The 22,925-nt window shown below is 33.6% G+C and overlaps 4 protein-coding genes across 5 annotated transcripts; 1 reads left to right on the plus strand and 3 right to left on the minus strand.

Moving 5' to 3' along the window:
* The first annotated feature begins 1,337 nt into the window (after positions 1-1,337).
* On the plus strand, positions 1,338-5,415 carry LOC112022519 (uncharacterized). Its single transcript, XM_024055133.2, is given in 8 exon segments — positions 1,338-2,313; positions 2,879-3,041; positions 3,244-3,420; positions 3,526-3,609; positions 4,226-4,307; positions 4,533-4,742; positions 4,745-4,897; positions 4,900-5,415. Coding segments are annotated over 8 exon segments (1,233 nt in total). The 5' UTR covers positions 1,338-2,020; the 3' UTR covers positions 4,971-5,415.
* A 3,725-nt stretch (positions 5,416-9,140) lies between these two features.
* LOC112022510 (large ribosomal subunit protein P1) lies at positions 9,141-13,461 on the minus strand. The gene is made up of 4 exons (XM_024055122.2): positions 13,333-13,461; positions 13,130-13,227; positions 12,329-12,544; positions 9,141-12,112 (listed from the first exon to the last, which is right to left on the minus strand). The coding sequence occupies exons 2-4, from the start codon at positions 13,196-13,198 to the stop codon at positions 12,056-12,058; spliced, it is 342 nt and encodes a 113-aa protein (XP_023910890.2). The 5' UTR covers positions 13,199-13,227; positions 13,333-13,461; the 3' UTR covers positions 9,141-12,055.
* Positions 13,462-15,887: 2,426 nt separating this feature from the next.
* LOC136065113 (small ribosomal subunit protein uS11m-like) lies at positions 15,888-17,378 on the minus strand. Its single transcript, XM_065767821.1, has 2 exons — positions 17,321-17,378; positions 15,888-16,884 (listed from the first exon to the last, which is right to left on the minus strand). The coding sequence occupies exons 1-2, from the start codon at positions 17,343-17,345 to the stop codon at positions 16,226-16,228; spliced, it is 684 nt and encodes a 227-aa protein (XP_065623893.1). The 5' UTR covers positions 17,346-17,378; the 3' UTR covers positions 15,888-16,225.
* Positions 17,379-19,420: 2,042 nt separating this feature from the next.
* Positions 19,421-21,924, minus strand: LOC112022515 (small ribosomal subunit protein uS11m). 2 transcript variants are annotated; one of them, XM_065767816.1, is made up of 3 exons: positions 21,654-21,769; positions 20,854-21,129; positions 19,421-20,417 (listed from the first exon to the last, which is right to left on the minus strand). In XM_065767816.1, the coding sequence occupies exons 2-3, from the start codon at positions 20,876-20,878 to the stop codon at positions 19,759-19,761; spliced, it is 684 nt and encodes a 227-aa protein (XP_065623888.1). In that variant the 5' UTR covers positions 20,879-21,129; positions 21,654-21,769; the 3' UTR covers positions 19,421-19,758. The 2 variants fall into 2 exon arrangements, with proteins under 2 accessions (XP_065623888.1, XP_023910897.1); XM_024055129.2 differs by lacking the exon at positions 20,854-21,129 and having other exon boundaries at positions 21,654-21,924.
* Positions 21,925-22,925: the final 1,001 nt, after the last annotated feature.

Here is a 22,925-nt window from a genome sequence, read left to right on the forward strand (position 1 = left end):
TTTTTTTCCAAATAATATAGCTTTAAGCTTTTTTGGAATAAAGTAGCTTTTAGATTTTTGCAACAAATTTAACATAAAAACTACCAAAAACTCTATATTTTGACAAATAATGGCATGGCCAGTATATGGTGTTTATATAATACTTTGGCCGTTACTCATGACCTTTACCATACTCCACAATTTAGGTCATAGAGCATGTACTGATGAAGGTTTATGGTGGATATTTCGAGTTGTGCATCATCCACCATTAATGGGGCTTGATGAATTTCGCTCGCTTATAAACTCACTTTTCTAAATGGGTTATGCTTTTCTTGTCCATCCTGATTTCTAGATTGGATGACACTTTTTCTTTTCTTTTTTGCTAAAAAGATTTGGATGACACTTATTGGATGATTCGGATCCTATTAGCATTAATTATTCTGTTTTATGAAAATTAATAATCTATATATATAAAAGTGAAAAATGACCTTGCACCATTTAATAGTGAACTAATGGCTAAGATTGAAAGTTGAAAATTCACATTTAATCTCAGCTTTTAAGTTAGAAAAAATTTAACCTTTCAATTTTTATTTTTTTGGACGTTTTCACCTTTCTAGCTTTTACACATCTCATAAACCAATAATTGCAAGGCATCTAAATCCAAATCTATACATCTAAGGTTGCACCACATGCAATTGCTCTCAAAGGTTTTTTTTTTTTTCCCCGTAATTTTTGTAGATTTTTTTCCCCTCAAATTTCATAAAGATGAAAGTTATTCTACATCAGTTTTTTTTTTTTCACCCTCAATGGTTGAGAGTTTATAAAAACCATTTGAAAAATGTTAGGACCAGATAAAGTTACAAAATTTTTGCCACAACTCACTATATGGCGAGTTATGAGTAGTAAGGATGCAGTAGTGTGTCTATTTGGATTAACAACTCGCCACGTGACAAGTTGTGATAAAAATTGTGTAACTTTATCTAGTTCTAACATTTGTGTGGCTATATCTAGTCCTAACATTACTGAAAGTCCGCAAATTGTAACAAAAAATTGTAATCTTATCCATTCTTGGCCAATTGTAACAAAAATTGTATAACTTTATCTAGTCCTAACATTGCTTAATGTTGGCAAATTGTGACAAATACCGTGTAACTTTATCTGTTCCTTGTATTGCTCCAACAACTTTCAATATCAACATGTCCTTATCCGAAATAACCAACCTTCAACCTTCTTTTACTCCCTTGTACGGTTTTTGTACTGATGTAAATACTTTTTTATTTTTTTAAATACTAAGTATTAACACATACAAAAAAAGTGGAGAAGATTTTTAAAAAAAACTTAGTGGCTCATATTCAAAAAGTTCTCACTCTTGTATTTACTGATGTAAATACAAAGAGACCAAACGCCCAAGGATTTCCCCACCGTTAAAAGCAAGAGCCCAAACTCCTACAAAACCCATGCACCTTTGCTTGCTATTCACACAAGAAGCAAACCAAGGAATTATTTATTGACTTTAATTTGTCCCCATGTTTCTGTATGCAAGTCTCTCTCGTATCTTTCTCTCCTTTGTTCTGCACAATCCAACTATTATTTGGCCTTTGATTCCTCTTCACATTTATTTGGTAACCCCAAAACCTCAAAAACTTCTCCTCCACTAATTTCAACGTCAATATATTATGAGTGTTGTAACTTGCAACTTTCTCCGACCCATTAAACGACATAAATAGTTTGAAGAATCATAAACTAGCCTGACCTTTTCCTTTCAAACCCTCTTCCCACCGTTCATGTCTCAATCAATACCCAAATCGACATGCACAAACTTTCTACTATCTTCTGGTTTTTCATCAAGTATTTGTGATTTTTTTTTCCTGGGTGTGACTTCTTTTCTGCTTTTTCTAATAAAAAATCTTCCATAACCTTGCTCTCCTTCAATTTTTTTCACACTTAATACCATCAAAATCTGAACTTTTGTAAATTCTAATTATTTCCCATTATTATCTGGGTTTTGTTTACTTCTTCTTCTCTTTGTTCTAAATGTTTTATGGCTTTAATTGAGGTTTTGGTATTTCTGGTTCCAATATGTGTGGCCTTTGTTTTTGGAATTCTCGCTGGATGGGCTTGGAAACCCAAATGGGCAATCATGGCCATGGGGAGTGACAAATTGAGCTGTTTTGTGTCAAAAGCCTTTGACTTATCTCTTCCCTCATCACCCTTAGCATCGGTTATGTCTCCATTAAAGGGGTTGAGGTCAAAAGGCAGTGAAGCTTGGACCTTGAATATTGGGGAGGATAGGACACAATCTTCTGCACCGCCTAATGAATATGAAGATTGCAGGTACTTGAGATTTATTGGCTTCTCTCTATTCTCTTTTTTCTTTTTTTCTTTTTTTGGTATTATTCTATTACTATTTGATTTGTGAGTTTGCTACTTTTTGTTCAGGTTCTTATTTGAGCATATTTAATATTTGTCATTATATGTAATTTATCATGAACATAGGATCTCTAATGTCATATTGAATCATTGATTAATGATAGTGAGTAATTCAATTTGTTCTTTTATCATGAAATCCTAAGACTATTTTTCTACCAAGAATTATTGGGAGGACTCGTATAATTCAAATGGCCTAACTGAAGATAACACATTTGTACCTGCATTTTTCTGTGCAGATGATTATTGGGGCATTTACTCTCCAAGGGATGCCCAAATTCTTAATCGTATAATTCTATTTATACAATCATGTTTGGGGTGTGTGTGTGTGTGTGTGTGAGAGAGAGAGAGAGAGATTACAATTTGAACTTAAGGAGCATTTTGGCATCCTTGGAGATTAAATGCCTCCATTACCTTCCTACCGAAACATTATTTGAATCAGATATCTTACTGGTTGATTCTTCTTGTTTAGTATGTTGCAGCCCAATGAACAAAAGCCTAATTTAGTGAACAAGGAGGATTTAGAACATTTATGCCAGCTTGTAGAGATGAAAGATGGAGGTCCTCCTTGGATACAAATGATGGATCGTTCTGCGCCAAATATGAGCTACAAAGCATGGCAAAGAGATCCCAAGGTAAGTTACCTTTTGTTTTGGTTGAAGAATTTCTTCAAACCTATAAAGTGGTAATTTGAACGATCAATTGAACTATAATATTAGGTCTTGTGCTAGAGCTACATCAGATTGCATTCAAATTAACTCTTTTCTTCCATAGAAATCTTTAATTATGTCAATAAAACTGTATGTGTGATAGTTTTTGTCTTGTTTGGGTTGTTAGCACGGTCCTCCACAATATCGTAGCAGCACTATCTTTGAGGATGCCACACCAGAGTTAGTTAGGGACTTTTTCTGGGATGATGAGTTCCGATCAAATTGGGATGACATGCTTGCATCTTCTACAACTATAGAAGAGTGTCCCACAACGGGAACCATGATAGTGCGATGGATACGGAAGGTTAGACTTCCCTAATCATTTTGACCCATCAATTTTCTTTATTTTTTTTACTGATAGATTACCTTAGTCACATGTGCTTATCTTTGTCGATGCTTTGTGGCACAGTTTCCCTTTTTCTGCAAAGATAGAGATTACATAATTGGTCGTCGAATATGGGAATCCGGAAGATCATATTACTGTGTCACAAAGGTATGAGGAGAAGTCTTCTTTTTTTTTTTTTGAACATTAATTGAATTAAGTAATAATGGTGACAACAGGAACATGTTTGTGCTTATGTAGGAATTGATTAGCTTTTTTAGGAACTGCTTGTGTGAATTAAAGTGTTTTGTATTAGGGTATTAATTTTGGTATTTGAGTTCAACCGCCAATTGATATACTAAAGAAGTCATTGCCATAGGATTCTAGGGTGGTTGGAATGTGCTTTTATTGTTTTATACAGGGAAACCTTTTTGTCATAAGTAAAAATAATTCATATGAGATGTATTTTTGGGGATAATGTTGAGCAACCAAGTCTCACATGATCGTGGGATAATTGTGGCCTGGAAGGAAGCTAAGGATGGATGGAAGGGCACTTCGGAACAACCTATAAATACACTCAAATTAGCAGTCAAATGGTTTTGGTACAAAATAGGGGTTGGAAATAACTGATATGATGCTAGTGAAAAGAGACGAACGATCAAATATTAGAAAGCACTTGAAGGAAAAGAGGGATCTCCTGTGTCATTTTCTCTTTGTGTTTACATTTTTGTTGCAGCTCAGTTTTTGAAGCTCTAATGTGAACAGCCATCTGTTTTTTCCCCTCTAGGGAGTACCTTGTCCTTCTGTCCCAAGGCGTGACACACCGAGGCGTGTTGACCTTTATTACTCAAGTTGGTGCATTCGAGCAGGTAAATCATGTCACTTTTCATTATTTTAATAAATTAATTAGTATCTTTTTCTTGGTAATTTAACTCACTCATCCAGTGGGATTAAAACCAAATTGAAATTGATCCCAAAGTTATTATCGAACATATAGATAATTTGTTTGCCAAAAGTATATTTGCATTCTATGTAGTCCTAGACCCACTAATGGATTGTTTTAACTAAGTTTCATTTCCATTTGAGTTAACCAGTGGAATCAAAAAGAGGTAATGGCCAGCTGACTGCTTGTGAGGTGCTTCTCTTCCATTATGAAGATATGGGCATCCCATGGGAACTTGCGAAGCTTGGAATACGGAAAGGAATGTGGGGAGCTGTCAAGAAGATTGAGCCTGGTTTTCGTGCCTACCAAAAAGCAAGAGCATCAGGTGCACCACTCTCTCGGCCAGCCTTTATGGCTCAGATCCCTCTAAAATAGGTCCAGAGTACCTGAGATTCTTGGGAGACACTGAAAATTTGTCAGAGACACAAATAGCATCAACATCTGACAAACCATCAGGGAGGAACATACCAAAGCTACTTATTCTTGGTGGGGCTATCATACTTGCTTGTAGTCTTGATCGGGACTCTTGACTAAGGCAGTGATATTCGGAGTGGCCAGAAGGTTTGGAAATATAGGAAACAGATTGTAAGTAAAGTGCTAGAATCTATCCGAGAATGTGAAATGGTAACTTATATCTTGTATGAGTTAGCTTTATTTCATCCCATTCGAGAGAGATACTATGGTTTGTTTGGATTGAGGAGGGAGGGAGGGGGAACAAGGGGGTAGAGTAGAGTTGGCTGGATATTAAACTAACTTCCAACAAACTCTACTCTACTCTACTCCCCCTCAATCTAAACAGCCATTAGGAAGGATGAAAGGTTGTTTCTTTTCCTTATATTTATTTGGTACATTGTGCCTGCTATAGTCTCATCTAGAATACAAACACTTTGTATCGCTGTAAATACTTAAAGCAGAAATTTTGTATTAGAGGCTGCCAAAGTGCAACTAGTTCAGGGTTTATAGCTTTGCTACTTCCAGTTTTTTCTTTTCTTATGTTCATCTAATTTCATCTTGGTGTGAACTTTCTCCATGAACATCATAGAGTGATTAAATAAACATTATACTGTATTGCATAAAATGCTTTTACTTTTTTTAGTTGGATTTATCCCTCATTTAAACATAGACTTATTTGTTTATTTATTTTGATAATTCGATTGTTAAAATGGGGGTGGGGGATTTGAATTTTAAACATCTCTATTGGAAACACCAAGAGGGGCCAATTGAGCTACAAAGTACAAACTACAGGACTTTTTAAAAATTATTTGATTTGATGCAGTCATGATTGCGGAGGCAACCTGAGGCCATGCTTCTCTATGACTGTATATACCTCCTGAGGCCATGCTTCACTGTATATGCATATATGGTTCAGAAGCTTTCGTATTGATGTCTCAAAAGTGAGTGTTTAAACATCCAATTTAAGCCTTGTGAGTACACCATGTTCTGATTATGAAAGCCTTGCTTCTCTAAGAAGCTCTCTATAGGCATCAATATCTTCCTCAAATCTTCCCCCTACACACTTGCTTGATACGAGAACTTTACACAACTATGTTGCAAAACACTCTCAAAACAGTGTTATCTTGCCAAAATGATATTATTTATTTTTTTTATATTCTTTAAAACTCTATTTTGGGTTAATGCAATTTAGTTTTGTTTTTTAAATTGTTGTTGTTGTTGTTTTTATTTTTATTCTCTTTGATTGTTAAATGTTATCCTATTGTGTTCTAAAGAATTAAATATAGCATATAAAAATATAATATTATTCTATTATATAGCATGATTTGGATAATTCGGTATTTATTTTGTTACATAGCATGATTTTTTATAGTACTCAATTTAGATGTTAACCTATAAGACTTTACTAATTTTTGTTTATTTTCTAATCCTTTGTGGTGGACAAAGTACTCTTAATAATTGGATTAGAAGTACTTTATAATGCCATTCATTTAAAGAAAAGTAAAGGTTAGCCAAACGAAAATAATCGGATAAGTGACAAATTTTAACTTTTACAATTTTATTTTAATTATTATTATTTTATAACAATGCCTATATAGAAATTTAATTCTTAGAATTTGCTAATAATTTTTTATTTGATAATATGTTTTAGGTGGCTGAAATTATAATTTCTACAAAGAAACTAACCTTAATAGATTATCAAAAACAAAATTTTATCCTAATATTGGTTCAATTAATCATTGTTAAGTTTTATTAATTTTTTTTAGTTTATGCTTTTTTGGTGTTTTGGATTGTTTCTATATTACATTTATGATTGTTCCTATAATAAATAAAAATATAATTACAAAATGCATTACTCATTATTAGATTAGTTTAAATTGTAAATTTTTTTAATAATAAAACTACCATAAAAATAATTATCACGCGCAACGCATGGGTTCACGGCTAGTAATATATAAAAGTTGAAGAATAGTATTTAATGTTGCTACTCTCTCATTATGCCACATCATCCACGGATTTCCAACTCTTATTATCTCATTTTAAACTCTTCTTCTTTTTCTTAATTTCTCACTTCCTCCAACATTTCCCCCTCCATTTTACCTTTTTTATCTCCCCAACATTCTCTACCCTATTGTTACTCTTCCTCCATCCATTCTTCTTCCTTTTATTTTGGCTCTACTTATCCCCATCTTCTTTACAATATATTATTTTATCTCATTTAATCCATATTTTTCCTACACAAGAAGATGATTATTCTCTCTCTCTCTCTCTCTCTCTCTCTCTCTCTCTCTCTCTCTCTCTCTTATAATTCTTTCCTGCATCTCTACTTTAGTTTAATGAATGAAATTAATAAATATAATAAAAATTTAAAAAGAGAGTAAGAATTGAAACCATTCAGCTAGCTTTGGTCCATTTTATTCCAGTTCGGTCAAATTCGATCTAATTTGGTCCATTTTGGTCTAATTTGGTTCACTTCAATCTATTTTGGTCAATTTGCTTCATGTCAGTGCACTTACTTAAGAATGAGAAATGAAAGATTTAACAAAATAATTTAAATCAAACTACAAATGAGGGAATTTTTTAGATGCAATGTCTAAACAATATGTTATTAGTTTCTTAATCAGAGACTTACTCAAAGATAACTCTATTGGTACCCTTTAGTAAGTACAGTATATATCTTTTATGATTTAATACAATATCTCAAAATAATAGTTGGACTGTTGGAGGACGGCAAGAAACACAAAGATAACCTTATCCAGACTACTGGAGAAACTTTGTAGATTTAAAGTAAGCCACGTCATATGAAGTGATAGAGTAAGCATTCATATTCTTGATTTTTTTATGTTATCTTACTTTCATTTATCATATTTTTGATATGATGCACCACTTGCACTAATGGCTCAAATGACTTACTTCTTGTAACTTGGTGGATAGAGCATAGGATAGAGGCCAAAGAATTGATGAGTTGGGAATCTCTGTCATCCATTCATACTCCTTATAAAAAAGAAAAGGTAAACTATTTTTACAATGATTTTTTTTACGGCATTTTATATTTTCTATAAAAGTAGTATTAAAAATTTTTGTTAAACAAATTCATTAACTAAACAATAATTAATGGACATACTAATCCCTTATCCTTTTATAAGCTTGTGCAAAACATTTTTAGAATCAATGGATAACGACTAGGGAAATAGATAAACAAAAAACATGTGGGTAAAAGTATTGCCAAACATTTTTCATTCTTGTTTGTCCCTGCATCATGATATAATTCATTTTATACCAAAACGCTAGGCAATTTAGTTTTATACTTATATGTGTTAGAAAACTCATATAACACTATTTTATTTTGAAGATTCTATGCATGTGTTAGAAACTCAAACTCCCTTAGTTTGTTGGCTAATTTGCTAATAACAAAAAATGAAGTCTTATCAAATTGCTTTAAGAGAGAGAGAGAGAGAGATGAGGATTATGAGAAAGAAACATAGAGAAGCTGTTTTTTTTTTTTTTTTTGGTTGGGGGGGGGGGGGGGGGGGGTTTGGTTTTGTACTTTGATGCTCNGGTGGTGGGGGTGGCGCAGAAACTTTATCTACTCAAAAATAGTAAAAATTGGGTTCTAGCCTAGCAAACATATTATGCACAAGTTTATTAACAATCTGACAAGAACTTATGACTGAGTGATATTATCTCATCTAATCCCTCTCATTCCCACCTATTAAGTTGTTATGAGCTAAAAAAAAACATTTGACAATACCCTCCAATTGGCAATTGAACTGTTTATAGGATTGATTTTCGAATTTCTTGTTACATTTACAAGTGAATAATTAGTTAAATAATTAAATTTCGAAATAAATGAATGGTATAAACATTGTTTTGAGTAAAAATACTGAATTAAAATTTTTGAATTAACCCACTCAAAATATTCATTCTTAGCTACAATAATCTCAAAACCCCAACAACTTATATTAAATAAGAAGTATTAAGAACCATTATTAATTATTTTAGAAAAAAATATATAAACTGCACCATCTTAGATATTTTCCCTTAAGTTATCTACTTAAGATTCTATCATATATAACTACTTAACTAATAAAATACATTTTCATTCATAAAAAAATAAAATCTCGTATCGAAATTTTAAGGGAGGAATATAAGAAACAATTAAGCATTGTTCCTAAATTTTGCCTAATTATTTTAGTATCTTGTTGTCTCTGCAAATGTTCTCTTAACCCCAAATCTCAATCATTCCAATAATAATAATAATATATCAGAATTTCTTGTGCATGAACATGAAAAAAAAAATTGAAAATTAAGGAAAAGAATATGAGATTGTATTGAATTAATTTTGACTAACTTTTACAAGACATTATGGTGACTAACTCAAAAAATCTCTAATAAGGTACAATGGTTTCAAAACAGTGGACACCATCAAGCTCAGGTGCGAACCTCGGATTCCTCTGCTGACTCCGAGGTTGTTGGAGGGGGGCTTTGCTAACTTGACCTGGTGGTGTAGAATTAGAATTCCCTTCTTCACCATTATTCTTCATTGACACCAAAGGCTTTGAGCTCTGACCCATCGAGAAACTCAACTTCTGGCAGAGAGCATCGAAGGAACTGAACATCGACATCATTGATGATTCTGATGAAAAGAAACAAGGAATGCAATTGCAATTCAAAGATGTTTTTGAAGGTTTTTACTTTTTATGATATGCAAAACGAAGAGTGTGTTTGTTTTGTTTGTAGTAATTTTTGTGTGGAAAAAGGTTGTAGTAAGAGGAGGTATTTAAAGATTGAGACTTCGAGAATTTGAGATAGGATTTGGATTCTGTGGAAACTAGAAAGAGCTGGAAGGAAACTAACCATTAACTACTAGGATAATGTAGATTGGTCGTTTGAATCTTGACCCTCGGTGATGGAAACGTGGACGGCTTAGATTGGATTGGTTGGCCGGCCCAACGGATTAGAAAGGAAAAAAAAATGCATGACACCCAAAAAACTTACCCAACTTTTGTCACAATTAGTTGGATGACCTACTGGATTATTATAAGGAAAAATTTTAAGATCACAAAAATTGACACAATTTTTGTTATAATTAGTCATACGGTGAAAAAAAAGTGGTAAAAAAAAATTATAACGAGTTGTGATAAAAGTTGTGTAAATTGTTGTGGTCTTAACATTTTTCAAAAAGAAAGCTGAGAAGGTTAAGGAATTAAGAGTGTTTGTTTCATACGCTATGACTAATTTTATTGGGGAGTAATTATAGTATCACATACTAAATCATAAATTTAGCTACAATTATCTTATATGACAGATTATAATTGATTTTCGGTCACTTTTACATCTATCTAGCTTGTGTTATCTAGAACTTTTACATCTATATAGCTTGTGTTATCTAGAATTTTTGTTTATTGGATGAAGAAGAGTAATGACGCGTAAGAGAAGGTAGTTTTTGGGTGTGTACCTGTCGGCAAATGTTGTGGACCAGGGTGGAAAGAAGGAAAGTGGAAAACCAATTCTCATTTTTCTCACATGAGATAACTGATTTTGGTGACACGTTTTCATTTTCATTTTCATGGGGGAATCCCAGATCTTAATTGGCCAAAATAAACCCATAAAAAACAAATGTTTTGGTAGGGATGGAGATATCAGAATATAGACAAGGGAGGGTGAGAAAAGAGAGATATCTCTAGATATCTAAATTGTTTGGTTGAGGCAATTAGATTGAAGTTTTTTTTTTTTCTCCTCAAAACAATAGCATTGGAGAGAATAGAGGGGGGGATTCTCTCCACCCCTTTAAGAAATTTGAGTTTTTAATCTTTGTCTCAAAACAAATTGTCTCCCTCCCAGCAAAATTTTTAGTAGGCTTGATTTTTGTTAAGATATTTCATGGATTCCTTTTTTATTTTTGTTTTTTTTAATAATTACAATAGGAGATAAAGATTTCAACTCTAAATATCTTTATTTAGAAAAACCAAAAAGTGAAGCTGTCAGTTAATAGGATTCATTTTTATTTAGTGAAATAAAAAATCCCTACAATTTTCACTCCTTTCTGTAAGTTATTATCATCTTTAAATTCCAAAAACTAACCATTTCTACTCAAAAAATGTGAAACCAACCTCAATTTCAGGCCCACAACAATCAAGTAGAAAAAAGCTTTGAGCAGAACCTTTTTATGATAAATCTAGAGTCTCAATTTTTTTTCACAGATTATTGTGCTATGCACTCTTGAATCGCTCAAACCTCAAGCTTCTAAGTAGGACCATCAAAACACAGAAATTTTAGGTAAATAATCTGCCAGTGATAATATGATGATAGCCCATGCTTATTTTAAGAAATTTGAGATTTTGAATTCAACAAGCAGATTTGAGCTCAGTTGCCTCGTTCAACTAATAGGCTAGCAACTGACCCATTGTTCAAACAGAAAAGAACAGAAGAGAAATGGAAGGAGTTCGGTGAAATGTAAAAGAGAGATGAAATTAACATTAGATCCCAAGGATTGTAGATATGTTAGGCGCTAAAAGATGTAGCCCATAAACGGGGGAATATTATTCAACCTCACTAGCAGCACCTCTCATACAATTGGTCATAGGCCATAGCTAAGCAATACATACTTCCAGAACAAAAATGGTAAAACACCAAATTAATTGTTTTCATTAAGAGAAAACGGGAAGTTTTAATTTTTATACACAAATGAGGCAAAAGTTGAGCAAAGGTTTCAGAACAAACTAATTGTGGAGTTTTGGCCTCTAGGCCCTAAAAACCTTGTGTCACAAACAATGATTCATGTCATAATAAACACCAACTGGCAGTAGTGCTCATTTAAAAGATCATAATTCAAGAAAAGCAAAGGAGCAACCCAATATTGCAAAGCCCACTATAGTGCTTTTACAGGATATACAGAACAAAATGGTCGGCCATTGTAAAGTGGATTCCAACCCACTACCGTCCATTTTTTCTTACTCGGATGTTCATCATAAGAAAATCAGAAATTCTAAGTAAATGAGATGATTGCACTGCTAATAACATTCAAAGGAACAAACCCAACACATAACAAAATAGATATATTCCAGCTAGCTGTGAATTATAACTTTAACGTATTAAATAGCCAGGTCAACATATAGCAATTTCATATAATTTATCAAAAACCAGGCAAAAATTAAACTCTGTGACCACTCTCAGTCCTAACCTGCCTAGCAATAAAAGAAGACAAATTGGTAGGAAAACCTAATCAAATAAACTGAATCCCAAGTCACCATCATCGCTCTCTTCCTGTACCTCTTCCTGTTTACATAACCAAAAAAGAGAAGCATCAGAAGCTAAGATTTCTACTCAAAATAAGAAAAGGCAAAAAGCACCTAAAGTATCAATCTTTTCTGCTATTCCAAGGTCACTTTCGATTCTTATTTGGGACAGTGGCTCAAGTCAATCACTAGGTCCAGTGGTTCAACCAAAACTTATACAATCAATCATATCAACTAGGTTTAGAGTAATTTATACCTTCTTTTCCTCAACAGCAGGGGCAGCTGCAGCAACAGCACCACCAGCACTGCCAGCAGGGGCAGAAACAGCGACTGGAGCAGCAGCACCACCAGAACCAGCATTAAGAATAAGGTCATCAATGCTCCTCTTCTCTGCAAGCTTCGCAAACAGGCTAGGCCAGTACGACTCCACTGAAACTCCGGCCGCTTTCACCAATGTAGCAATCTTCTCGGACTGTTGAAGAATTATATCACAATTTAAATAATTTCAACCAAAAAAAAAAACAATTAACTCTACATCAAATACAAGGACACACATAGAATTCTAACAAAACGTTTCATTTTCAACCTCAAATTAAAACAAATTCCAACCCACCCACCCAACACCCAAAAGAACCATTAAAAAAAAGCATAAAATATAATAACAAAATTCACATCAATTTGAAGAATGACCCACAATGCAGCAACCTCAAATATAATTATACACATAAATATAAACCCAATAAACTTCAAATGACGTTAGAGTTGTCTACCATCGTTCTGGGTTTTCAAATCAAAATATTGTATTTCAAATAAAAATGAATAGTAAGTCCAACAAAAATTAAATCAAATTAGAGGAAATACAATAAACTCAAATGGGTCTCCAAAAAAAAAAAACCCATATAACATATATTTATATATACACAAATATCGAATAATCAATGATCTAATATAATCTAACAATAATCTGCATTATGGTAAAAAGAACATAGAACCAAAATATTTAACATAAAATTGTACAAAATAAATAAACCCAAAAAAAAAAAAAAGTGAGACTTACAGTGATAGCGATTCCATCGTCATGGAGAAGCAAAGAGGCGTAGGTGCAAGCGAGCTCACCGGTAGACATTGTTACAGCGCTTTGATTCACTCTAAAACCTTCAAATTTTTCAAAAAAAAAAAACTATTTCAAAACTACTATTTCAAAAAATAAAAATTATCAAGAAAATAAAGTCAATCAGAGAGAGAGAGAGAGAGAAAAACCTTGAAGAAGAGGCAGCGCTGAAATGAAGCTTTGGGAGGGTTAGGGTTTTGTGCACTGTGTATATATATAGGTTGAGATTTAAGAGTGCTAGGGTTTTTATTTTAGCGTTACCGTGTGTTTTTTTTAATGGGCCATAGTATTGAACTATTATCAGACTTTGACTATTATGGATAGGCCCACGTTTCCCTCTTTTTTTTCTTTTTTTCTTTTTTTTTTAATGTTGGAGGTGGGGGACTAGGGGCAAAGATTGGTTGGTAAGGATTATGATATGTGTTTACTTTTGATCATGTTTCATGATCTGTGTGATATTATTTGGATATTCTACAAATTTAGGTTAAGTATGAATAGTTTAATGGGTTTCTAATTTGTTCTTTCTTTGATTAATTAATTATGCAAATTTTAGTTATAAATATAATTTTAGTTGGTTTTTCTATCTTACGAAATATATATATATATATATATATATATATATATGAAAGGCTATTACATAATCATTATGTTATTTTTAATAGAAAGCTTTATAGATTTTTTTTTTTTTTTGAAAAATAAAGGTATTTAAAACTCTTTAAGCACCTAACTATTCCCTTAAGTATGTGTAATCTTTTTGTTCCATGCACATTGAGTTATGATCAGGAGGAATCCCTTGTGATGGCTCTAAGAAGCTGATTAAAGGTTTTGAATTTAGAACCTCATAGATATCATGAGATTTTAGAAACCACTAAACCAACCTCTTAGAGTTGTAAATGACATATATCATTTGTCAATGAGATCGAAGAAGATGTAGACAAACCTTCAAGCCAAACAACACAATCAAAAAATTCTTTTGCAAAGTTTGCTTTTGCTAAAGCAGCAGCAAATTAATTCCATTCATTGTCGTCATAGGGAAAAGACCAGGAAAATAATGTTAATTTTTAGACCAGTTATGCAATTTACTAAATGAGATTAAATTTTAAATGGAGTCAAAATAAAACCTTATATTGAAACCCGCAAACACAAACCTGTGAAGGAGCTATTCATTGTATAATGATCAAATTCCATGCAATTTTTTTTTTAAAAAAAAGGTCAACGAAGCTGAAGAACAATAAGCATTGTAATTGAAAATGTCTCACAACTTTCCAGGCACTGAATGTATTTTGCACCCCCCCAAAAAAAAAAAGCATGTTTGGTTGGTATTTCGGGCTTTGTGAACTGCATTTTGCCCATAATATATTTTTCAAATTGTATATTAGTTAAAGCGTTGCATCTTACATCTATGGTCTATGATCTATGATCTATCCAGTGAAGAGCATTGTGAACAACTGGTAAAAGTTTTGCAGCATTAACTTTTTTCTACAGGGACATAACTAAAGAATGACAAGGGAACATAAGTAAACACAATGGTACATTAACTTTGCAGCATTCAAATTTATTCAGATTAGATCATGAGAACATGATTCTCAAAAAGAGATTAGATCATGAGAACATATAACTCTTGACTATTGAAACAATCAAAGCTTGTCCCTCTATATGATTAGTTTATTTTTAAGAAAGATTGTTGAACCCAATCTTAACTGGAAATTAGACTGCTATGGCACCTGAAGCAGAACAGCATAGATCTGGGGTCACTACTGATGGATGATCAAACTAACTTATAAGGTCAATCTGAATCTGGAAATTTTTAGCCTCTGTTGCTAGGAAACTTCGAATAGTGAAAGCAGCTTAGTGTATATATAACAGGCAGCACTGCCAATAAGCCAAAATAAATTAACAACTTCCATGCTAAAATTCTCCATATAGAATTTGTCTCTCTCTCTCTCTCTACCCCTTTCTTTCTTTTTGAAGAAACCTGTTAAGACATTCCATATCCGTGATGAACACCACCACCCATGTATCATCCATCCTTGGATCAATCTAACTCAACAATTTAATTGCAGACAATTTAGGAGCTCCATTACTACAGAAGAAACAAAATAAACTTGCCATCTCTTCATAAAATCAACTTGAATATTCTGGCTCCTGAATATTCTAGAATCAATTTTGTTTAATGAAGCCACAAATTACTGTGCAGTAAGCATACCCAAAGTACCAAAAGACCATAAGAACAATAACACACACTACGAAAAAGACGTTTCTATTTCCCGAAACGAAAAAACTAAAAGACTATTAAGCACATCTGTCTGGTGAAGATCATATTCACAACGGTACAAGCTTTGCAGCACTAACTTTTTATACAAGGAAATAACTACAGCATGACAAGGGAACATAAGGAAACATAATGGCACGATAACCTTGTAGCATTCTTATTTATTTGAATAGGTCATGAGAACATGAACTCTTAACAATTGAAACAATCTAACCCTCCGTATCTGGGATTGGTTCATTTTTAAAAAGATTGTTGAACCCGATCTAAACTGGAAATTAGAATGCTGTGGCACCTGAAGCAGAACATTATAAATCTGGATTTACTAGTGATGGAGGCCACAGTAAGATCATCATATAGACCATAGAGGGCCAAGCTTAGATTATTTTTTTTTTTTTTCCTTATGTTTATGCCTGAATTATTAAATAGGACCAATAATAAAATGTGCTACGAGTTCTTGTTCAACATTTTGATACACAGGAATCAGCCAGAGATGCTCCAAATGAAGCTCCAAACATTATCAATAAAGAACAACAATCCTCCAGCACTAATATAGTCAGAAAATTCTCATTCACATGATCTTAATAAGCAAGATAAATGACTAAAACGTCTAAGATACCCTTCATCAATTTTGCACCTAACATCACAATGGGACCAATCTTCAAACAAAAGTACACTTCTTGCATAATTTTATAGCACCATGAAGTTGAGCTGCAACAGGACAATTCCTCATCCTACGCTCTGTTATCATCCACGACCCAAATTGCTACTATTTAAATACGACGTTTTTTCGGGAGCCGGCAGCCATTATGGGGACGTTGTGTTGTATCTTCAATGTATACAACTGGATTCCGATCCCCTCGAGAGTTAGTGAAGCCCTCTCTCCAGCTCATGATTGCCTGCCTCTTCTTTTTAAAATAAGTAAACCCCCTCACCTTCATCACAACTGACTTCAACCCCAAATTTCGCGACATGCGTCCCACATGTTCAGCAGTTGCCTCAGCAGCATATCGAGACATTTTTGCACCACCTTTCATTTCTGGCACACATCCTACCGAGGCCCTACATTTTGTGTTCCCTTTAGAATCTGTCACTGTAACAAATGTATTGTTACGCAGCATCTTTATGTGAACAATATCAGCATTTTGCTCAACATTATATCGAGGAAATTGAGAAGTCCCCATGATGTCCCTACCATCTTCCTCTATAATTCCCCTAACAAAGTTCATAGACCTAGAATTCCTCTCAGTCTCAAAATCTTTCTGACTGGAAGAATGTATATAACTCCGAAAGCTTAAAGCACGTGGAGGAGAGACAGAGACATTTTCTTTTACGTTCCTCAAACCAAAATTCAGCCCTGAAGTTCCTAACAATCCCCCTCTTGCAATATTTTCAGAAGAATGGGAACCACCATGAATACTCTCAACACAACCTACAAAATCCACAATGCATCCATCACTAACAAAGGTATTTAACATAGTTATTCAAACTGCAAATGACAAAGTCGGCAATTTTCAATTTCCACACCGGTTACAGGTTGGTTTTCTTCCATTATCTAGTCAGACAACCATTTTGGTTAAAATTTTAAAAAATAAAACCCAACGAATCCATCCTTTCTTATTGGGATCAGCCACAGCAACTGCATCATAATTACTACTTCTGTGTGCAATTGTTTAACAGAGTAGAAGGGCAGATTCAAACAAACCCAGATCAGGGAGTTTTTTTTTTCACGTAAACGATAAGTAACATATACATAACTATACATCTCAATTAAGCTAACATTTTCTGGAGCACAAAAACTAGTCCATGTAATACTCAACAAGAGGACAAAAAGCCTCACGAATGACCAAATGTCAATCCCTACCTACATTTGCTCAAGCTGTTCCACAACATGCATTCATATGCTGGCTGGTAATCAAGAATTGCTTAAGTATATAGATTTTTTTTTTTTTTTGAAAAATAAAGGTATTTAAAACTCTTTAAGCACCTAACTATTCCCTTAAGTATGTGTAATCTTTTTGTTCCATGCACATTGAGTTATGATCAGGAGGAATCCCTTGTGATGGCTCTAAGAAGCTGATTAAAGGTTTTGAATTTAGAACCTCATAGATATCATGAGATTTTAGAAACCACTAAACCAACCTCTTAGAGTTGTAAATGACATATATCATTTGTCAATGAGATCGAAGAAGATGTAGACAAACCTTCAAGCCAAACAACACAATCAAAAAATTCTTTTGCAAAGTTTGCTTTTGCTAAAGCAGCAGCAAATTAATTCCATTCATTGTCGTCATAGGGAAAAGACCAGGAAAATAATGTTAATTTTTAGACCAGTTATGCAATTTACTAAATGAGATTAAATTTTAAATGGAGTCAAAATAAAACCTTATATTGAAACCCGCAAACACAAACCTGTGAAGGAGCTATTCATTGTATAATGATCAAATTCCATGCAATTTTTTTTTTAAAAAAAAGGTCAACGAAGCTGAAGAACAATAAGCATTGTAATTGAAAATGTCTCACAACTTTCCAGGCACTGAATGTATTTTGCACCCCCCCAAAAAAAAAAAGCATGTTTGGTTGGTATTTCGGGCTTTGTGAACTGCATTTTGCCCATAATATATTTTTCAAATTGTATATTAGTTAAAGCGTTGCATCTTACATCTATGGTCTATGATCTATGATCTATCCAGTGAAGAGCATTGTGAACAACTGGTAAAAGTTTTGCAGCATTAACTTTTTTCTACAGGGACATAACTAAAGAATGACAAGGGAACATAAGTAAACACAATGGTACATTAACTTTGCAGCATTCAAATTTATTCAGATTAGATCATGAGAACATGATTCTCAAAAAGAGATTAGATCATGAGAACATATAACTCTTGACTATTGAAACAATCAAAGCTTGTCCCTCTATATGATTAGTTTATTTTTAAGAAAGATTGTTGAACCCAATCTTAACTGGAAATTAGACTGCTATGGCACCTGAAGCAGAACAGCATAGATCTGGGGTCACTACTGATGGATGATCAAACTAACTTATAAGGTCAATCTGAATCTGGAAATTTTTAGCCTCTGTTGCTAGGAAACTTCGAATAGTGAAAGCAGCTTAGTGTATATATAACAGGCAGCACTGCCAATAAGCCAAAATAAATTAACAACTTCCATGCTAAAATTCTCCATATAGAATTTGTCTCTCTCTCTCTCTCTACCCCTTTCTTTCTTTTTGAAGAAACCTGTTAAGACATTCCATATCCGTGATGAACACCACCACCCATGTATCATCCATCCTTGGATCAATCTAACTCAACAATTTAATTGCAGACAATTTAGGAGCTCCATTACTACAGAAGAAACAAAATAAACTTGCCATCTCTTCATAAAATCAACTTGAATATTCTGGCTCCTGAATATTCTAGAATCAATTTTGTTTAATGAAGCCACAAATTACTGTGCAGTAAGCATACCCAAAGTACCAAAAGACCATAAGAACAATAACACACACTACGAAAAAGACGTTTCTATTTCCCGAAACGAAAAAACTAAAAGACTATTAAGCACATCTGTCTGGTGAAGATCATATTCACAACGGTACAAGCTTTGCAGCACTAACTTTTTATACAAGGAAATAACTACAGCATGACAAGGGAACATAAGGAAACATAATGGCACGATAACCTTGTAGCATTCTTATTTATTTGAATAGGTCATGAGAACATGAACTCTTAACAATTGAAACAATCTAACCCTCCGTATCTGGGATTGGTTCATTTTTAAAAAGATTGTTGAACCCGATCTAAACTGGAAATTAGAATGCTGTGGCACCTGAAGCAGAACATTATAAATCTGGATTTACTAGTGATGGAGGCCACAGTAAGATCATCATATAGACCATAGAGGGCCAAGCTTAGATTATTTTTTTTTTTTTTCCTTATGTTTATGCCTGAATTATTAAATAGGACCAATAATAAAATGTGCTACGAGTTCTTGTTCAACATTTTGATACACAGGAATCAGCCAGAGATGCTCCAAATGAAGCTCCAAACATTATCAATAAAGAACAACAATCCTCCAGCACTAATATAGTCAGAAAATTCTCATTCACATGATCTTAATAAGCAAGATAAATGACTAAAACGTCTAAGATACCCTTCATCAATTTTGCACCTAACATCACAATGGGACCAATCTTCAAACAAAAGTACACTTCTTGCATAATTTTATAGCACCATGAAGTTGAGCTGCAACAGGACAATTCCTCATCCTACGCTCTGTTATCATCCACGACCCAAATTGCTACTATTTAAATACGACGTTTTTTCGGGAGCCGGCAGCCATTATGGGGACGTTGTGTTGTATCTTCAATGTATACAACTGGATTCCGATCCCCTCGAGAGTTAGTGAAGCCCTCTCTCCAGCTCATGATTGCCTGCCTCTTCTTTTTAAAATAAGTAAACCCCCTCACCTTCATCACAACTGACTTCAACCCCAAATTTCGCGACATGCGTCCCACATGTTCAGCAGTTGCCTCAGCAGCATATCGAGACATTTTTGCACCACCTTTCATTTCTGGCACACATCCTACCGAGGCCCTACATTTTGTGTTCCCTTTAGAATCTGTCACTGTAACAAATGTATTGTTACGCAGCATCTTTATGTGAACAATATCAGCATTTTGCTCAACATTATATCGAGGAAATTGAGAAGTCCCCATGATGTCCCTACCATCTTCCTCTATAATTCCCCTAACAAAGTTCATAGACCTAGAATTCCTCTCAGTCTCAAAATCTTTCTGACTGGAAGAATGTATATAACTCCGAAAGCTTAAAGCACGTGGAGGAGAGACAGAGACATTTTCTTTTACGTTCCTCAAACCAAAATTCAGCCCTGAAGTTCCTAACAATCCCCCTCTTGCAATATTTTCAGAAGAATGGGAACCACCATGAATACTCTCAACACAACCTACAAAATCCACAATGCATCCATCACTAACAAAGGTATTTAACATAGTTATTCAAACTGCAAATGACAAAGTCGGCAATTTTCAATTTCCACACCGGTTACAGGTTGGTTTTCTTCCATTATCTAGTCAGACAACCATTTTGGTTAAAATTTTAAAAAATAAAACCCAACGAATCCATCCTTTCTTATTGGGATCAGCCACAGCAACTGCATCATAATTACTACTTCTGTGTGCAATTGTTTAACAGAGTAGAAGGGCAGATTCAAACAAACCCAGATCAGGGAGTTTTTTTTTTCACGTAAACGATAAGTAACATATACATAACTATACATCTCAATTAAGCTAACATTTTCTGGAGCACAAAAACTAGTCCATGTAATACTCAACAAGAGGACAAAAAGCCTCACGAATGACCAAATGTCAATCCCTACCTACATTTGCTCAAGCTGTTCCACAACATGCATTCATATGCTGGCTGGTAATCAAGAATTGCTTAAGTGCCAGAGATAGAATGCTTCTGTAGGGGGATATAAGGGACTCAAATTGTGTTTTGTGAATGCAGAGGCCATCAATTTTTTTAGAGTTCCTTTACTGTAAGAATCTGGAGGAATTGATGTTCTGGTGTTTCTTCACAAATCACAACTCCAGTATTTGACTTGGATCACATAATTGAATGGGGTGCAATTCAAATCACTGGAAAGTCTTAAAGGGCTGTGCTCAAAACAAAGGAATGCCATTATTCACAGTCAAGTGCTCAAAACAGAAGAAAATACATCATCAAGCTCATACTACGTTTGTCAAAGATTGTATAACTGTTTAGTTTAGTTTGCTGTGTTTTGGACCAGGTTGCTTCTCTTATTAATGTTCAAATTTGTTCCTAGAGTAAATCAGCAGGTATATACTGATGTATTCTGCTTGATCTTAATAAATCTCTTATTCTTTAACTAGGCCATAAAGAAAATAGCAAAGAATTATATAACTCTTACAGTATATGAAATTAAACTAAATCATCATCAAATTAAAATCTCCAATCTATATGAATGCTGTGAAGCTTTTTGAAAAAAAAAAAAAAAAAACCCAATCTTGAGATGACCCAGAAAGTTAAATTAAATTCAAAGCAAAAGGGTCTCATTTGATTCCAAAAAAAAAAAATCTTAGTAACCAAACAGAGAATAAACCCAGACGAAATCGACAATTTCCTATAACCCAGAAAAAAAAAAAAGAAAAAAAAATACCTGTAGAGAGTGATGTGGGAGCAGTGAGGTGGGAAAATCTAGCAACATAGAATGGAAGAAGTGAAATGGGTTTGGATGCAAAGAGAGACGAAGAAGAAGGAGCAGTGGCTCGGCGAAGAAGATTGAAACAATACATTTCTCTCACTTTCTTTTTCCGTTGAGGTCTAACAGTGTCTGTTCTAGGGTTTTAGGAAGGAAAGGAGAGGAAACTATTTCGACTCAACCCGATCCGATTCTTCTCCGGGCTTTCCCCCAAATACCATTTTACCTTTTACTAACTTTACTCTTTCTTTTTTTCTTTTTTCTTTTTTTTTGGATTAAAAAAAAAAAAAAAAGTGTTAGCTAAGCTACGTTAGCTCCCAGCAAGGGCGCTCAAGTTAAAACCCACGGACCAACCTTTATGGATGCCTATTTATGAAGGACTACTGATAGTGAAACTCGAACTTAGGTAGTTTAGACGAATTGCCCAAATCTTACCAACTGAACCATCTCCGTTAATACTAACTTTACTTTTACCTCTCAATTTTAGGTTTTTTTTTTTTTTTTTTTTGAAGCTTGTTTATTTACAACTTTCAAATTTAATTGCGATGTTTGATACTTTCAAATTTTGATTAAAAGAAGGAAAAAATATTGATTTAATTACATTTTTTTAGAAATGCTATATCCACAATATTTTCACAACAAATTCTAAGTGATATGTTTTTAACAACTTACCACTATAATTTGTAGTGAAACTATTGTGAACATAACACTTTTCTACATACATTTTGAACATAATTTAAAAAGTATAAGGATTAAAATAAAACAATTCAAAGGACATGTACCATTTTAAGTTGAGATTGTTTAGTGAAATCTTATGGATTATAATAGCATCAAAGGAGGAAAGAGATTAATTATTCAAATACTTTGTTTACTTCTTTTATATTTGTTTGGAGATAGAGAGAATCAAAGTAAGAAATAAAGACAAATATCTTTTTTATACAAATTTTAAAGCATAAGGACTAAAATGAAATATTTCAAAAGATGAGGACCATTTTAAACATGGAGCAAAGTTTGAGGACTAAATATGCAATTAAACCTAAAATATTTTTAGCGTTTTATTAGACAAAATCTTTACGATTTTATTTTAGTTCAAATCATAAGGGAGTTAAATGTAAGGAATTGGAAGTTTATGAACTAAATTGTGATAGTACCAAACAACGTGGAAGTAAATTATAATTTTCCTTTGTGAGGGACGTTAGTTACAATTTCCCTCTAATTATGTAGTGGTTG

This window comes from Quercus suber, unplaced genomic scaffold, assembly GCF_002906115.3.
Source record: "Quercus suber isolate HL8 unplaced genomic scaffold, Cork oak 2.0 scaffold_851, whole genome shotgun sequence".
Lineage (NCBI taxonomy): Eukaryota > Viridiplantae > Streptophyta > Magnoliopsida > Fagales > Fagaceae > Quercus > Quercus suber.

What these genes read in the sequence shown, in the direction of transcription:
- LOC112022510 (XM_024055122.2), bottom strand. Translation starts at nt 13,198, where the DNA reads ATGTCTACCGGTGAGCTCGCTTGCACCTACGCCTCTTTGCTTCTCCAT. An exon ending in ACGATGGAATCGCTATCACT is followed by an intron (nt 12,545 to 13,129) that starts GTAAGTCTCACT and finishes ATTCTTCAACAG; the next exon opens with TCCGAGAAGATTGCTACATT. An exon ending in CTGCTGTTGAGGAAAAGAAG is followed by an intron (nt 12,113 to 12,328) that starts GTATAAATTACT and finishes TTATGTAAACAG; the next exon opens with GAAGAGGTACAGGAAGAGAG.
- LOC136065113 (XM_065767821.1), bottom strand. Translation starts at nt 17,345, where the DNA reads ATGTTGTGGAACAGCTTGAGCAAAT. An exon ending in GTGGAACAGCTTGAGCAAAT is followed by an intron (nt 16,885 to 17,320) that starts GTAGGTAGGGAT and finishes TGGATTTTGTAG; the next exon opens with GTTGTGTTGAGAGTATTCAT.
- LOC112022515 (XM_024055129.2), bottom strand. Translation starts at nt 21,789, where the DNA reads ATGTATTGTTTCAATCTTCTTCGCCGAGCCACTGCTCCTTCTTCTTCG. An exon ending in TCCCACATCACTCTCTACAG is followed by an intron (nt 20,418 to 21,653) that starts GTATTTTTTTTT and finishes TGGATTTTGTAG; the next exon opens with GTTGTGTTGAGAGTATTCAT.